The 16,903-nt window shown below is 43.3% G+C and overlaps 1 protein-coding gene across 10 annotated transcripts in view; it reads right to left on the bottom strand.

The window, feature by feature from the left end:
- Ehbp1 (EH domain binding protein 1) overlaps positions 1-16,903 on the bottom strand; it is a 334,331-nt gene that overhangs the window by 291,760 nt on the left and 25,668 nt on the right. For 8 of the 10 annotated variants that reach the window (XM_028876338.2, XM_028876341.2, XM_028876347.2 and 5 more), the window contains exons 1-2: positions 1,777-1,937; positions 560-958 (exon numbers count right to left, since the gene is read on the bottom strand). In XM_028876338.2, the coding sequence (XP_028732171.1) occupies positions 560-663 (104 nt within the window). In that variant the 5' untranslated portion in view covers positions 664-958; positions 1,777-1,937. Of the gene's footprint in view, positions 1-559; positions 959-1,776; positions 1,939-16,903 lie in introns of those variants that run through there. The other 2 variants (XM_028876340.2, XM_037208953.1) reach the window with 2 other exon arrangements.

The following is a 16,903-nucleotide window of genomic DNA, read 5'->3' as shown; positions in this document are numbered from 1 at the left end:
TGCTTCCTTAAATCCTGCCAAGAAATGTATCCCATTAGGCAATTAAAAAGAAAATACAGTTGCCTGACTAAGCATTTCACAAAAGAATTTCTAAGGTTGTATAGACTGGCATTCCATTATTCAAATACTGAAAAAAATCCTCTAAATATAAATGAAAAATAAGAACAAAATAAAACCACCAGCCTATACAATATAAACTTCTATATTAAGATACATATGTTAGATTAAAACATGTGCACAACCATCTTCATTTAAAGTTATAAAACTAAAGTTATTCTTACACTGATGAGAAAGGACCCTACGACTCACACTTTGGTCCTCGGGTGTGTTCTCAGTTGTAGTCCTCTGAGATTCTCTGGAACAGAGTAACTAAAACCCACAGGGACAGTACCAGCAGCAACAGCACGCACACAGTACTTGTGAGAGTCATCTGCTCCCTGCCTAGCTTCTAAATATTTGTCTATCACTGAAAGGTAACTCTGCTACCAAGAGACCCAAACGTTCAAGCAACAGCGTGTTTTGGCGACAAGCCATCAACCTCCACCCCACCACAGCTTACCATTTCTTTGTACATTCAACCATCAGCTCCTGGTAGGAGGCCACAAACTGGAACTTGGAGGCATGTTTTCCCACTCGCTGCAGTCTCTTCCAAACTGAAGCCATGGTGATGGGTCAGTAGACTGGAACAGCTCTGGATTCGCAACACAGCAGCCTTAGTAAAGCAGAGGGTCCACAGCACACGAGCTTTGCATATATGTCTGTACTTTCAAAAAAGGAAAAAGCTAGAACTTGAAATGATGCTTGGAGTCCATAAGTCTTCTCCCTGTTTCACAGGGTAAATCCTATCTTAGACGGGTGGCCCAGTCAGGAACCGTTAACAGACATGACACGGTGAGAGAGAGGAGCTTCCCTCATGAAGACATCACCACTCCACCTCTGTGACGTGTATTCTGGAGAACTGAAAAGCAAAACACAGACAAAAAGAGAGAGCATGAGGACAGAAGCCTAAGAAGTGTTAGATAAGCCTGCAACAACCTCTGCTATCTGTGTGCTTCTCAAACAATGAAACAAAACACCGGCCTCCAAAGCCAGGAACATCAAGGATGCAAGATACCGAGGAAGAAATGACGAATCACACCGAAGACAGGCAGATACACCAGGCTGTCAGCACCAACCACCGGGAGCTGCCAGCCCAGCGGGGCCCTGCCTTCCCTGCCTAGCATCACGGAAGGGAGAGCAGGGCGGGAAAGTCGGGGATGCTGATTAATGTCCACCACCAGTCAGAGGGAGGAGTGGAGTCTTTTTAAATAAACTTTATTTCTCAGCCGACAATGAACAGCCTCGAGTCTCAGAATATGTGCTTGGAGCAAACTGGGGTGCAGGGAGGGACGCTGGCTCAGTGGGAGAGGGAGAGGGATGGAGAACTCGAGTGGAGGGAAACCTCGCGGCAGAGGGAGGGCAAGGTCCCGGCTCCCGGCCACTTTGCTTCCCCTTCACCTTGGCTGCCAGGAGGAGGGGAATGGAAACTCCTGCCTGGGCTCGAAGCAATGGCCAGGCGGGCCAGCGGGCAGTGCGGGGTGCGGTGCCTCCCTCCCCCATCGGGAGCAGCCGGCCCAAGCCTCGTCTCCTCACGCACCGAGCGCAGACCCCTGCCTCTCTCCGCAGAGACAGGCGTTGCCAGCCGCCGGCCCCGTCGCCCAGACGTTGCCGCTGGACCCCCAGCCCGGTCCCCGAGCCCCGGCCCCTCCGCTCGCCCACTCTAAGCCCTCCTCACACCTCTAATCCCGCTGTCCCCTCCTCAGAGCCGTTCCTCCGTCGCCGCCGCCGCCGCAGCAGCCGCTGCCACCGAGTCCTCCATCCCCGCTGGAGCCGCGTGGAACGGCGAAGCCCGGCGCGGCGCTCGCGGGAGCCGGGGTCTGCAGCCTCCCGGGTGGACGACGCCCGCCCCCTCCCCGGCGCAGCGCCCTGCGACCGTGCCCCGTCCCCCGCCCCCCCGAGCCAGCCCTGCCTGCCTCAGCCGCGGCTCAGCGCCCAGAGCCCCCTCCCCCGCCTTCCTCGGCCGCCACCACCATCATTACCTCCCCCGCCGCACCTCTCACACTAACCCTACCCACAGCGGCTCAACCTCTGTCCGCACCGCCGCCATTGGCTGAGCCTGAGCGGGCCCCGCCTCCCGGGAGGGCGGGCCTTAGGCCTGTCGGGGCCCTTCATTGGCAGACCCTCGTGCCCGTCACCCGGGCTCCACCCCTAGCCCGCGGGGTGTTTTTTCCTGAGGTGGAACCCGCCGGGTCTACCCTCCTTTTCTTAAAAAAAAAAAAAAAAAAAAATTGGAACTCACGAAGGACGATCCCGCCCATTCCCTTGAATGGTTGAGAGAGGGCAGCGGGAGGAGTAAGGAGTGTTTATAGTGAACTGGAAAGCGATTGCGGAAGGTGGCTGTCTGTCAAAGGCGCCGTGGCTGCCGGGCGGGGTTTCTGGCTCCAGCTGTAGGAACGGAGCTGGGTCTGGTTCTAGCGGCGGCCAGGGACACCGAGTGCTGTGGTTTTTCTCCTCTCCCATCGGCACCCAGGACCTGGGCGCTCCTCTCCTGTGTCACTAGCAGCCAGCGATTTTGCACACACAGCCCTTATTTCACTGTATTCTTTCCCAGTTTTTCCTTGACCTTGCAGGCCCCCGCCCCGGGTTCAAGGCCGTCCACAGTAAGATTCATTGAGCTGAGCTGGACATAAAATGTTTACAGTACAGTTTCTTCTTGTTCTCATTCTCAGCATTTCTTTGAATCATGCATTCTCGTGTTCGTTTGCGGTCTCATTATCCTCCGGTATGAGCTGTGGGTGGATTTGGGAGTGGTTGACTATGTTAAAAGTGTGGTTAAAGGCAAGGGAGAGGAATGGTGATTAGTCCTATTGAGTCAAGTCTCTGGCAGCTCAGGATGGCCTGGAACTCTGTTGTAGCCCAGGGCTGGCCTTGAACTATGACCCTTCTGCCTCTGCTGTGCCTCCTGAGTGCTGGGATTATAGGAGTGCACCAGCCCAAACGGATTTTTGTTTTGCTTAGTGTCTAGCTATACATCCAGAGGTTAGCCTCGAACTCATGATCTTCCTGCTTCAACCTTCAGGGTGCTGAGACTTCTGGGATCTCAGGTGTCCATCCCTGTGATCGCAGGTGTGAAGCACTGCCTAGCTCTAAGATCCCTTTTGAGGATGTGAAAGCTATAGACACTTTCTCAAGAGGCAGAAAATACCCTATCCCCAAAGATTTATTTTCAGTCTTAGATGTTTCACAGACTTCTGATATAAAGAACTACGAATAAAATGATAGCTTTGGGTAATAAACAGTAATGTAAGATTAGGAAACTGAGAAGGAGGCTAGGAATGTGGCTCCGTGGGAGAATGGTTGCCTAGGAATATGAGAGAGAAGCGGGGAGACGGGACACGGGAGAGGGCAGGGAAAGAAAAATAGGGAGAAAGGAGAGAGAGAGGGGAAGGGATGGGGGAGAGGAGAAAGAACAGGAGGACTGAGAAGGAATGGTCAAAAAAGCAAAACACTCAGCAAGGATTAAGCACATTGGAAATGAGAGCAAGCACGAAAACGGGCAAATGTTTCCAGGCTCGTTCCTAATCTTATTAAAGTGGGAGGCAGATTTTTAAAAAGACTTGGAAGTTATTGGGGTTCTGGGAAGGATTTGAAGGAGGGCAAAGTAGGCTGATGTGAGATCATCTGTATAGAATGGGGATCAAGAGAAAAGTCAGGAAGTGTACATTCAGGAGAGATTTCAGGAAGACAGGAGCCTTGAACCCAGTACCTACTTCTACTTCCACTTTCAGGAAAAGAAAGTGATCTAATAACACCACAAAAAAAATGTGTGCTTTATAGGAAGTGGTATAGTACCATTGTTATGTCTTAATTCTAGAATGTAAAATAACCAAAATAATGTATTCTTATTTTATATGCACTTCCAAGTTCTCAGCTGTCGCTTCTACTGTAGGTTGCTTCCTACAGTCAGTATGATCTCAGATACTAATATATTCTACTTCATTAATAGATATTATGTGTATAAACTTTTTAATGGATAATTTTAGAAATGGTCAAACTATGTTCCTCTAAACTATCCTTCAAGAACTCACATGATAATCAGGTTTTTGTACTTTCCTTACTAATCTATCATAGATTCTCAAATATTCTAATGTAGTCTCTCTGGGTTCTTTTAATATTCTTTCCCTTCCTCAAAGGGGGCACTTTATTGGAAAGAAATTATCTAAAGAGCAATGGGAACGGGAGGGAGAAGGAAGGAAGGATAGGTAGATCTTTAAGGATCTTCCTCAAGTTGTAGAAAAATTCAAGACACCAGTAGTGTTTTTTTTTGTTGTTGTTGTTGTTGTTGTTGTTGTTAATTTTGAGACAGGGTCTTTCTATGTAGCCCAGCTGACCTGGAACTCTTTATGTAGACTAGGTGGCCTCCAACTCACAGAGATCTGGCTGTCTCTGTTTCCCAAGTGCTAGGATTAAAGATATATGCCACTATACCCAGCTGAGTATTTTTCTTGAATGTAGACTTACGTTTCTTTCTGGCCACCAAGGTAGCTATGGAAAGAGTTAAAATGTCTGCAGACCAAGGGAAGAAGTTAAGAGTGGACTCTGATGGTCTACCGGCGAGTTCAAGTGCACGGGGCTGTCTGCTGACAACTGCAAGGAGCAGCCACTTCGCCCCACAATACTTTTAAAAGTCACCTGCCTAGCAACTAAATTGATTGGGGAACTTTAAATGCAGACTATTCTAAGGTTCGGTCTGCTTAGCCTATAATTAAGTACCAACTAAATATCGATCACCTTAAATACTATTAATAGTACATCAAAGTTACAGTTTCTATTCTCAAAGAATTTTCAGAGAGAGATCTTTAGTGTGCATGCAAGAAAAATTTCCTAACCTCTCTGAGATGGAATTTCCTAGCCTGTAAAACCAGGAAACATACCCACCTTTATGGGATGTTGAAAAGATGGACTATATGAACATAAAGTACCTGTCACAAAATAAGTAGTCAAGTGATAATTAATAGTGTATATTGTTATGTTTAATAGCAAACTTAAACAAGAAAAAAGCAAAACATTTTCAAGAATACCTGAGCAATAACTACTTGGTATGACACGTCTCTGCCTGAAAAGCTAAGGGCTCACAGACAGTAAGTACATTTGACATTATTATTCTCACATTAACTCAGTGGATACAAATGCATACCAATAATCTTGGTGGATTTGTGACTTTATGATAATTACTTAGTATTTACTTCCCTTCAGTCCTCATTTCCACCCTTCATGCCTATTAGCTGGGATCTTTTGGCAAAGCTACAAGTTACTTTTTTCCTGAAGGTTCCATGTCCCCTGCCTGTCACCAAGTACACTCTGATGACTGCTCCTCCTTCCAGGGTCCCTGACATATTTCTGCTGCCCCTTCCCTAGTCCCCTGTTTAAGGGGCCTTGATTGATCATCAGCTCTGTCCCAGGCTTGATTTGCATCACAATAGACCTTGGGTTGCTGGCTGCAGAATTTTAGTTTTACTGAACTGTAGAGTCAATATTTTTTAAAAATTAAATTTTGCCTGTTAAGTACCATCAAGCATAAAATGCAATAGGTGGGAAACACCACCCACAAATCTTAAATCTTCTTTGTGATAGAAAAGGTTTAGAAAAGGACCAAGTTATTTTCAATGGACCAGCTGTTTTTGTCAGAAACCCCCCAGATGAAGCTTTCTCAGTTAGGGAATGCAGCCATGGGCTTGCTCTTTTGTTATCTTTTCTGGTGACAAAATTCTTATATTTGGGTTTTACAGTTTTTACAGTAAAATTGTTAGCAGTATTATTGCAGGATCTAACTACTAATGGGATTTGTGCCTCAGTCTTTAGAATAACTTTTACTCCAGATAACTACAGATATTTGCATTCATTTCTCCCAGTTACCATGGCAGTTGTGCTGTACACAAAAATATTACTGCAGTTTATAACTACTGATGGAATTATTGTAAAGCCACACCCAAAATACATAATCCCAACTATCCTGTAACAATTTTATAACCTTAAAATCTCACTATGGCAAACTAATGCTTTTAAAATTTTGACAATGGTTTTTATAATTTTTCAAAGTATTTCCTTTACACTGTGGCATTCTTCAACATCTCACCCCAAACTGACCTTAGCATTACATCTCCACTCCTTTTAAGCTGCCCTTTGCTCATTGTTTCAGGGAAGAAATAGAAGAGAATGTAGAAAAACAGGATCCTCGCTGCCTTGAGATCCAAAACCTAGCCTTCGGAGAATAATGGAATAGAATCTAAGTGGAAAGTTGCATTGCTTCACTCAATAGCCTCTAGTCACAAGTGACCTAAACACAGTGTGACTAATCCAAATTGATTTGTGTTGTAAGTATAAAATATGCAGTGTTTGCAGAGAATCACTGTATATAAGAGAACATAATATATACCTTATTCACTATTTGACATTGATTACACTTTGACATTATCATATTTTGGATGTACTGAGTTAAACATTACAAGTAATTTCACCTGTTCCTTTACTTTTTTTATTCTGGATGCTATAAAACAACGTAAGTATTTTTGATTATTTTGTTTTTGTTTTGCAGTACTGGGATTGAATCCAGGGCCTTACATGTACTAGACAAGCACTACCACTAAACGCAGCCCGAGTCCCAAAATGTCTTTCTGTATGTGCCTGCCCTGTATTGCTAGAGGACAGTGCTGGTATGGATAACAGCAAAACCTATTTTCAATTAGATGAAAATAGATATCCTGGGCTGGAAGAGAAAGAAAGTTGGAGAAAATGTAGTAAGAACCTACATGTCAATAAATCACTAACAACAGTATTTATTATCACCGTATTCTGGGAAAGTTAACTGAAATGGTGGTTTCTACCTGGGAGAGCTGAGAGATACAACTTTTTCCTATTAGAAGCCTAACGATGTACAAACCCCTTAGAAAATAAAGGACCAGGCCAAACTGAGCCATGTATCTAGGCCAACCTACTAGAACTTTAAAACGACACAGTCCAATCAAACTTTCAGTGATCAACAAATATTCTTCACCTGCCTATCCAGTAGATACCCATAAACTACTTGGGACTATCTGGGCACTTGAAACCTGGTTAATACTAGAGTAGTTCAAGTTTTAGTATTATTTCATTGCAATTGCTACAAATATAAATAACTGTAACTGACAGGTGGCTACCATATTGGACAGTGTGCAAACTTATAAAGAACACTGAGGTTCAGGATGATTCAACACAAGTCCCACTTCCCTAAAAAGGTACCCAGGGTGTTAGGGAGACACCACATAAGGAGCCTTGACCATAACCCATGATGAACTCAGGAGTAGTCAGAGAGTAGATGCTTTTGCAGAAAGATGTACTAAAAATCTCAAGAAGGCCAGAATCTAGTGTTTTGTCTCCTGTCCTTGACACCCAGATGCAGCGTAAGCCCTCTCTCTTGGTGCAGTCTCAGCCATACAGACCACGATTGACCATTTACCACCCCTTTTGAAATCGGAGCTTAAAGATGAGGTCTGGTAGAGCAATGGAAAACCGTTAGAATTCCTAGCCACTCCCCTAGCTACATTACCACACATGCACTGTCCAGTAGCCAGGCAAGATGCTTAGACATCCTAGGGCCTTACATCCTACATAATCTGTGATCACGCAATCTATTCGCATGCGAGGCATAGCTACAGTAAGTCCTTATGCGCATGTGGGGGGAGCCTATAAAAGCAGGTTCCACCTATTCCTCCCCTCTCTTCCTGCACGGTCATTGCACAGGCCTATGCATACCCTTTCTATTCCCTCCCCTTAATAAACTCTTTTTTTTTTTTTTTTTTTTTTTTTGGTTTTTTGAGACAGGGTTTCTCTGTGTAGCTTTGCGCCTTTTCCTGGAACTCACTTGGTAGCCCAGGCTGGCCTCGAACTTACAGAGATCTGCCTGGCTCTGCCTCCGGAGTGCTGGGATTAAAGGCGTGCGCTGCCACCACCGCCCAGCTTAATAAACTCTTATAGTGGGTTTTGTGCCTCGTGGCTTCTCTCGCATGGTAAACAATACCACTTAATAAATAACATTGCGCCGTTTAATAAATAACAAAAACTGTAAACTATTTCTTGCAAACCTGCCTTTCCTTAGATTGAGAATTATACCATGTAAGTGTGTGTGTATCATATATATATGTATATATATATATGTGATAATTCTAAAAGAAACTTAAAAGTTGATCTTTTTAAAGGTCACTTTTCCCCCCACCTACTATTACAAATTCTTAGATTGATGTGAAAACGTAGAAAAGCTGCATTAGTAAGTCAGTACTCCAGTGGGCTGCACTGGCAAGTACCTGTAAACCCAATTCTTGGGAGGCAGAAGCAGGAAGATTGTAAATTTGAAACCAAACCAGACTGTAATGTGAGATTCTATCTGAGGGATGGGCATTAAAATAATCTTTTTAAAAAGCCTAACAATACAGTATATTCTTTTTTGAAATGTTTTTATCCAGGTTGCCCAAGGGCAAATCTGTAAAGTTAGTCATAAGGAAGTTTTGGACATTGGCCTGGGATGGCACTATGCCAGAACCTAAACTGTATGCTAAATCCCATCACTTTTTATGTAGCCCAGGCTAGCCTTAAACCCATGATTCTCCAGCCTTTGCCTCTTGAGTTCTGGGATTAACCTGGGCCTGGCTGATAGAAGCAAGAGAACACTCTTGTCTACCTTAAATCCAGGCAGATACAGGGGCTTGTGTACAGACATCATCCACTGAGGATTCAGCATGGCCGACTATTATTCTTGAGTAATACTGAATGATTAGACATTCATAACTCAAGAATATATTACAGGCAATGCCATTAAATTGTAGATATTTGGGGCTAGAGAGATGGTTTATCCGTTAAGAGAGCAGTGGCTGTTCTTCTAGAGGACCCAGGTTCAATTCCCAGAATCAACATCATGGCTCAAACCCTTCTGTAATTCTAGTTTCGGAGGATCCAACACACTCTTCTGGCTTCTGTGGGTACAGGCATGCACATAGTACACAGATATACATGGAAGCAAAACACTTATTGTCTTAGGGTTTCTACTGCTGTGAAGAGACACCATGACCACAGCAGCTCTTATAAGGAAACGTTTAGCTGGGGCTCACTTACAGTTTCAGAGGTTCAGTCCATCATCATCATGGCAGGAAGCATGGCAGCACACAAGTAGACAAGGTGCTGGAGAGGCGGCAGGAAGAGAGCAGCAACATTGGACCTGGTTTGAGTATATGAGACCTCAAAGCCTAACTAACCCCCAGTAACATATTTCCTACAACAAAGCCACACTTACTCCAAGGTCACACCTAATAGTGCCACTCCCTACGTGCCTATGGGGGTTGTTTTTCATTCAATGCATCACATTCTGCTCCCTGACCCCCACAGGCTTGTGGGCATATCATAGTCCAACTTCAAAAATCCCCATAGTCTGTCACAGTATCAGCACTGTTTAAAAGTTCAAAGTTTAAAGTCCCTTCTGGGATTCATGCAATCTAAATGTAATCCCCTGTAAAAATCAAAATAAAAAAAAGCATATCACGTACTTCAATATATAATGGCACAGGATGTACATTACTGTTACAAAAGGGAGGAAGGGGAGCATAGTGAGGAAATACTGGGCGAAAGCAAGATGGAAAACCAGGTGAGCAAACTCCAAACTCTGCATCTCCATGTCTGATATCAAAGTACTCTTTAGATCTCCAACTCCTTTCAGCTTCGTTGACTGCAACACACTTCTTTCTCTTGGGCTGATTCCACTCCCTTTTAGCAACTCTCTTCAGTAGGTAACCTACAGCTCTGGCATCTTGAAGTCTCTAAGGCAATCTAGGCTTCACCTTTACAGCTTTACACAATGGCCTCTCTAGGCCTCCATGCAGGGACATCCCTGACACATGCCTGGACTCAATGGTTTTCATTAACCATGGAGGGAGACTCCATAATCCCTTTCTTCTATCCTTGACTCTAAAGTCAGAACCACATGGCCAAAGCTGCCATGTTCTGCTTTTTGCTGGGACTGGGACATGTGTCCCTTGTTCAATTATACATTCACCAGCTTTTTGGTTTTGATGGTTTCCTTCACTGTCTAAGCTTGGCTGTCCTGGAACTTGCTCTGTAGACCAGGCTGGCCTCAATTTTAGAGATCTGCCTGCCTCTGCCTTCTCAGTACTGGGATTATAGGTGTTTGCCACCATGCCTGGCTCTAAGTTTTTTAAAATTCTTTTCACAAATTGGAAGCTTAGCTGAGTGGGATCTTCCTCTGAGATCACCACTCCCTTAATTCCACTTAGTATCAGGCTTTTCTTTAGTCTGTTTACAGTTTCTGGTGCCCCTTTTCTCCTCAAACTGTACATTTTATAGCTTTCCTTGCTCAGCATGTCCACATTCTAAGCTGTTAATCCACAGCTCTTCAATTTAGCCTCAGGCAGATTTTTTTGGACAAGGGCAGAAGCAGCCACATTCTTTACCAAAATATCACAAAAACAGTCTCTAGGCCACACACTAATATCCTTCTCCTCTGAAACCTCTTGAGCCAGGGCCCGAAGGTTCAAATCACCCTCAGCACTATTGTCTTCCATGTTCCTACAAGCCCACTAACTGCTTTTCTAGTCCAAAGTCCCAAAGTGTTCCATATTCTTCCAAACAAAAACATGGTCAGGCCTATCACAGCAATATCCCAGTTCCTAGTACCAACTTCTGTCTTAGTTAATGTTTCTATTGCTGTGAAGAGACACCATGATCACTGCAACTCTTATAAAGGAAAACATTTAATTGGGGCTCTTGACATCATTCAGAGATTTAGGCAGGCAGCAGAAAGAGAGAGACACTGGGCCAGGCATGATCATTTGAAACCTCAAAGCCCACCCCCAGTTATCAATTCATCTACACCCAGTGACATACGTCCTCCAACAAAGCCACTCCTCCTAATAGTGCCACTCCCTACGTGCCTATGGGGGCGATTTTCATTCAAACCACCACACTGATAAAACAAAATTTTAATTTTTTTTTTTTTCGAGACAGGGTTTCTCTGTATAGCTTTGCGCCTTTTGTGGAACTCACTTGGTAGCCCAGGCTGGCCTCGAACTCACAGAGATAACCTGCCTCTGCCTCCTGAGTGCTGGAATGTAGATACTCAAAATACTAACAGTACAGCTAAAACATTAATCAAAATAGATGATAGTCACATGTCATTGTGCCGTTATAGATCAACTCAATATCACCCCTGAATTTATAGATCAATAGATCTATACTATGCTCTCAATCTGAGTCTTCAAATTACTGGAGATAATTTCATAGTGGTAAAGTTCCATTCCACAATGCTGAATAAGTCAAGGAGAGTACAGCTATTACAGATGATATGCACATTGTAAATAAGTGGTCAGTTCCAGGGATTATTGCAGCAAAGGTTTGAATTGGAATTGGGAGCCCTTTCTGAGAAAGATTTTACACAATTCAATGAATTCACAATCTTATAAAATTAGTAGAGATTCTTGACCATGGCTTATTGTTTCTTTCTCCTGAAGTGCCTTTGATTAGATAAACTGACCTTAGCTTCGTTTCTCCTGTGTTTTCAATAGTAAGAATAAGTTCTGGATAACTAGATAGACACATACCCAGTATGTGTGTTCCTCAAAATAATTCTAATGGTTATATTTAGTATGAACAAAATAATATAATAACTTCTGAAATAATAAAGTAAGATGGACAGGCAAAGAAAAGTAAATCTCAGGTAGCCATAAAAACACTCCCTTCTCCACAGTGTGGTATGCAATGAAAACACCTCCATCTCAAACAGATCAAAGAACGGGAAGCTATGAGGAGGCAGAACCTGCCAGACACAAACCCTGGAACAAAATGAGGAAGAACAGCCCCATTGCCAAAACTTGCCACATAGGAGTAGACTGGTAAGAACCCAGCTTTCAGGCTGTGCCAACTCGTGCAGTTTGGCAATCTTCTGGACAGGGTAATGGGTACAAATGCCAGGCCAAAGACAGTAGCAGTGGAGCCAGAGAGTCACAGTATCACTTAGGCCTCTGTTTTACATGAGAGCAGCTGGGTATTTCTTTATATTCCTTTGCAACTTTGGGGTGCTATTTTTAAATATCCCCCAAAATGGTACATTGATTTCTTTCTCCAAGAAAAGAAAACATTGGGTAAGACTAAAGTTTTTGTACCATGATTCAGTCTTTTCAAAAAAAAGTCCTGATCTTTAATATTATAACTTCGATATTCTATCTCTGAAATTAGTCTATTTTTAAAATGATTTTCTTCTTTTCATGTATATGTATGTGTGAGATGTGCATGTTTGTATGTGTGTTTGCATGTGTGTGTGTGCACATGTGTGTACACAGGCCCAAGGCTGCTGACAGGAATCATCTTCTGTGGCTCTTATATCTTATTCTTTGAGGCAGTGCCAGGGTCTCTTGCTCAAACACAGAACTTGCCAAATGGCGAGTCTAGTTAGCCAGCTTTCCTTGTCTCCACTTTCCAAGGCTAGAATTATAGGCAGGCCACCGTCCTCCGACCTGGCATTGACCCAGGTTCTGGATCTGAACTCTGGTCCTCGTGCTGGGTAAGCAAGCACTTTAACAGGCAAGCTGTCTCCCCAGCCCACAGGTTCACCTTCTTGTAGACACGGAATACAGTACTGTTTTGAGCCACACCTCCTGAGAAGCCTCTTAAAGAATTATCAGGCACTATTTGTGCCCCATTTCTTATTTCAAAAATGCATGTGGGCTGGAGACACAACTCAGCAGTTACAAGGACTTGGAGAGGATGCAGGTTCGGTTCCCGGCATCGACACGAGGTCTCACAATCACCTCCAGGTCCCGAGGACTTCATGACATCCTCTGTCCTCCACAAGCACCTGCATGCATGTGTGTAGCACACACACACACACACACACACACACACACACACACACCTAAATAAATAAATATCAGCCAAGCACCTTTTCTCTAGTAACTAGCCTGCTTCAGTGTAGAAAAAGAGGTGCCTCTTTCTTGGACACTTGTTAAAGATATACACACATGAGGAAGGAAATAACTTGGTCATGTTTGAAATATTTGCGTGTTCCTTGAAAAATGAAAACAAGAACAGGGGCCATATTATTAACTGTTTGACTCTTGGTATTCTTCAACACTCTTCCTAGCTAGCCACAGTTGCCTGGCCTATCATGAGGAATATGCATCTGTGTGTAATGTGTATCCTCCAGCATAAATCATGGCTTACAAAAAAGGCCAGTTGCCGGTGACAGACCAAGTAGCATCTCTTTTCCTTGTACCTGTCCTGCTGAGACATAAACAATGGCTGTGCTTCAGGCATGCAGAAACCTTGCTTGTACACTTTGTGGTGACCAGGAATGTTAGTTGACTTTTAACACTTTTCCCAACAGGTCATCTGCTTTGTCTTACTTATCCCCATAGTATCTGACTTTCAGCTTGCCTTGGGAGATTTAAATCAACACAGGAACTCATATCAGGTTCTGCTAGAAGGACAAGTGTGACTTAGGGTTTCTATTGCTGTGAAGAGACACCATGACCACAGCAACTCTTATGAAGGAAAACATTTAATTGGGTCTTGCTTACAGGTTCAGAGGTTCAGTCCGTTACCATCATGGCAGGAAACATGGTAGTGCACAGGTAGACATGGTACTGGAAAGGAGCCAAGAGTTCTGCTTCTGATCAGTAGGAAGTAGGCAGCAAGAAGAGAGAGACACTGGGCCTGGTCTGAGCCTCTGAAACTTCAAATCCCACCCCTAGTGACACACTTCCTCCAAGAAGACCACACCCACTCCAGCAAAGCCACACCTCCTAATAGTGCCACTCCCTATGGGAGCCATTTTCTTTCAAACCACCTCAGAATGTAACTTTGAATGGTGGCTTTCAAAGTTGTTTTGGAATATCCAAAGAGATTTGGACTTTACTTGGAGGTGTTCTTGAATGAAAGCTGCATTTATTTATTAACAAATATTAGTGGATAATTAGTAAGCTTGAGTCATTGTATAAAGTACTAAGAATGCAACACATCAAAAGAGACAGAAAAAAAAAAATCCCAAACTGTCCTGCCCTCCTGAAACACACTCCTCATCAATTAGAAATCATTACTCAAACGTTTGATCTAGAAAATCCAAGTTGATAAGAGGGGACTATGCTTTGTTTCACACTGACACAAAACATGAGAAAAGTGTTATTATAAATGATAGTACTTTGGAGACTATTGTTCATAAATCACTCACTCAATAAAATCTACCTTACTATTGTACTTTGTATTCTCTCCTTTGTGGTTGTTTATGCAGAATCCCATTATAGACATCACAACACGCACAGATTTACAATCTATATTTGAACTGGAGTCCTGTTTGTGTTTATTTGAATTATAGTATTATATTACTATTTTGTTATTAGTTTTGTGTTTCATTAAACACTTTAGCAATATTGATACTATTTCTTAAAATAATGGTTATAATACAATACTACTCTAGCTATAAAAAGTACAAATCATCACATGCCCAAACTGAATTACCTTGTCTGAAATAGATGATGTACAACCTTTAAATGTTAACCAAAACAATCTAATGAACACATTCCCTGGCACTCACATGCAGCTTTTAAGAAGGCCATAGGCTTTTAGCCAGGTGTGGTGGTATGTATCTGTAATTCCAGCATTTGGGAGGTTGAGGCAGGAGCATCAGGAGTTCAAGAATTCTCAGATATATAGCAAGTTCAAGGCCCCAGTATTAATTGTTTTTCTATTGCTGTGATAAGACACCATGATCAAGGCAATTTATAAGCGTTTAACTGGGCTTATAGTTCCAGAGGGTTAGAGTTTATGATGGTGGAGTGAGGCAGGAGGCAGGTAGCTGCAGCAGCAGCTGAGAGCTCACATCTTAATCTTCAAATAGGAGGCAGAGAGCACACTGGGAATAGCACTGAGTGTTTTTCAACTTCAAGCCCACCTCCAGTGACACACCTCCTTCCACAAGGCTATAGCTTCTAATCCTTCCCAAACAGTTCCACCTACTGGGGACCAAATATTCAAACATATGTGCCTATTGGGGCCCTTCTCATTCAAACCACCACAGCCAGCCTGGGCTATATAAGACCTTATTGTAGAAAAACAAAAGTAAAAGGTAAGCATAATCCATTCCAATTGGCTCACCAGCTACAGCTCATAAGCTATTTTTAAAAAATGAAAGAAACCAATTACTGTGATGTTTTGAGGGTCCAATGCAAGAAAAGTTTCAAAAAGTGAATAAGAAATCAGCTTTGAAGTACTGCACCAGTAGGATCCCAAATGGAGAAATTTCTCATGATTATGAAGTTCTCCTTGATGTCAAGAAAAGGAAATTATATGACCAAGAAGGCAAGCAGGCGATTAAAGAGGATGGCGAAGCTGATGACTCTGACTCTTCCACTGGCATCTTTGCTATGTCCTTTGGAAAAGGAGGAAGGATGCAGGGAGGAAGGAGAGGTAAACATGTTGTGCATCATCTCTCAGTAACTTTAGGATGTTTGTATGATGGCACAATGAGGAACTTGGCTCTGCAAAAGAATGGGACTTGTGACAAACGTGAAGGCCAGGGTGTGGTGATATTTTATTTGTACTGAAATGTGATTTTAATTTTATGTTAATAAATAAAGTTGCCCTGGGGTCAGAGCTATTAGAGCCATAGCAAGAGCGTGGTGGTTAGAAGAGCTAGGTAGATTTCTGTGTGTTCAGGGATACAGCCAGTATTGGAGACATACACCATTAAGACCTGGAGGGCGGTACTTACAGGCAGTGATGAGGCAGTCATGTGGTTGGGTTTACAACCAATGAGAAGGCAGAACAGAAAGACTATTTAAACACAGACAAACAGGAAGTAGCTCTCTCTCGGGGAAGTTAGGAGCACTGCAGGAGGTAAGATTTTATCTCTGAGCTCTGACCTCTCGGCTTTCTCTTTTATATTGGCTCTGTGTTTCTTATTTTAATAAGACGATTGGTTACATCTACACCAGGGTGTTAAGAGATGAGCAGTAGAGTGCTGTCACAACTCTGTGTGACAGGTACCGGATTGGGGCGGTTCAGCAAATTCAGTCTGTGTGCATGGAGTACTAGGGCCATGATGAACAGATCAGTTCTAATATAATAGATATAGAAGCCCAATAAAAGGAAGATAGTCCAAAAGAAAGCTCTGGAAGTTCATATTGACAAAGACACGAAAGATGGCTAGACTATAACATTCCATAGTGAAGGAGACCGAGGGCCAAGACTGGAGCCAGAAAATGCTATCATTTTGTTAGATCAGGACAATGATGTTTTGACTCAATGGGAAGATCTTTATATGTAAATGGAGATAAAAAGCTGCTTGAAGCACTGTTCAGCTTCCAAAGGGGAATTTTCATGCTGAGGACCAGGGAACCATAGTTCTCACCTTTCATTCATATCAGATTCTTACCCATGGGAGATAACAGGTGTGTGTTCAGTGATGGTATGCCCGTTTATTCTCCACCACATGATAAAGAACACCTAACCATCAAGCTTAAAGAAACTTTCCTGAAAATGGGTGTCAAGAAACTCCTTCCTGGAGGTCAGGGAGCAGAAGAGACTACTGCAGTGAGCGGTTCTTGCGTTCTGTCGTTCCAGAGACGGTGGTCAATGTCGGGCCTCTTAATGGGGCCAGGGAATAGCATTCAGTGTTTATGTTCTGTGTGTTCTGTTTTCAGGCCTGGACACTGAGCCCAGAGCCGTGTGTGTAGCAGGCAAGCACACTCTATTCTGTGCTGTATATCCCAGCCCTTTAAATAATGTTTACTACTGCTATCTTAGACATGGTCTCCCGCAGGTGGCCAGACAG

The sequence above is a fragment of the Peromyscus leucopus genome, chromosome 10 (assembly GCF_004664715.2).
Source record: "Peromyscus leucopus breed LL Stock chromosome 10, UCI_PerLeu_2.1, whole genome shotgun sequence".
NCBI lineage: Eukaryota > Metazoa > Chordata > Mammalia > Rodentia > Cricetidae > Peromyscus > Peromyscus leucopus.
Note: the sequence above shows the minus strand (reverse complement) of the source record. Positions and strands in the feature narration are given on the sequence as shown.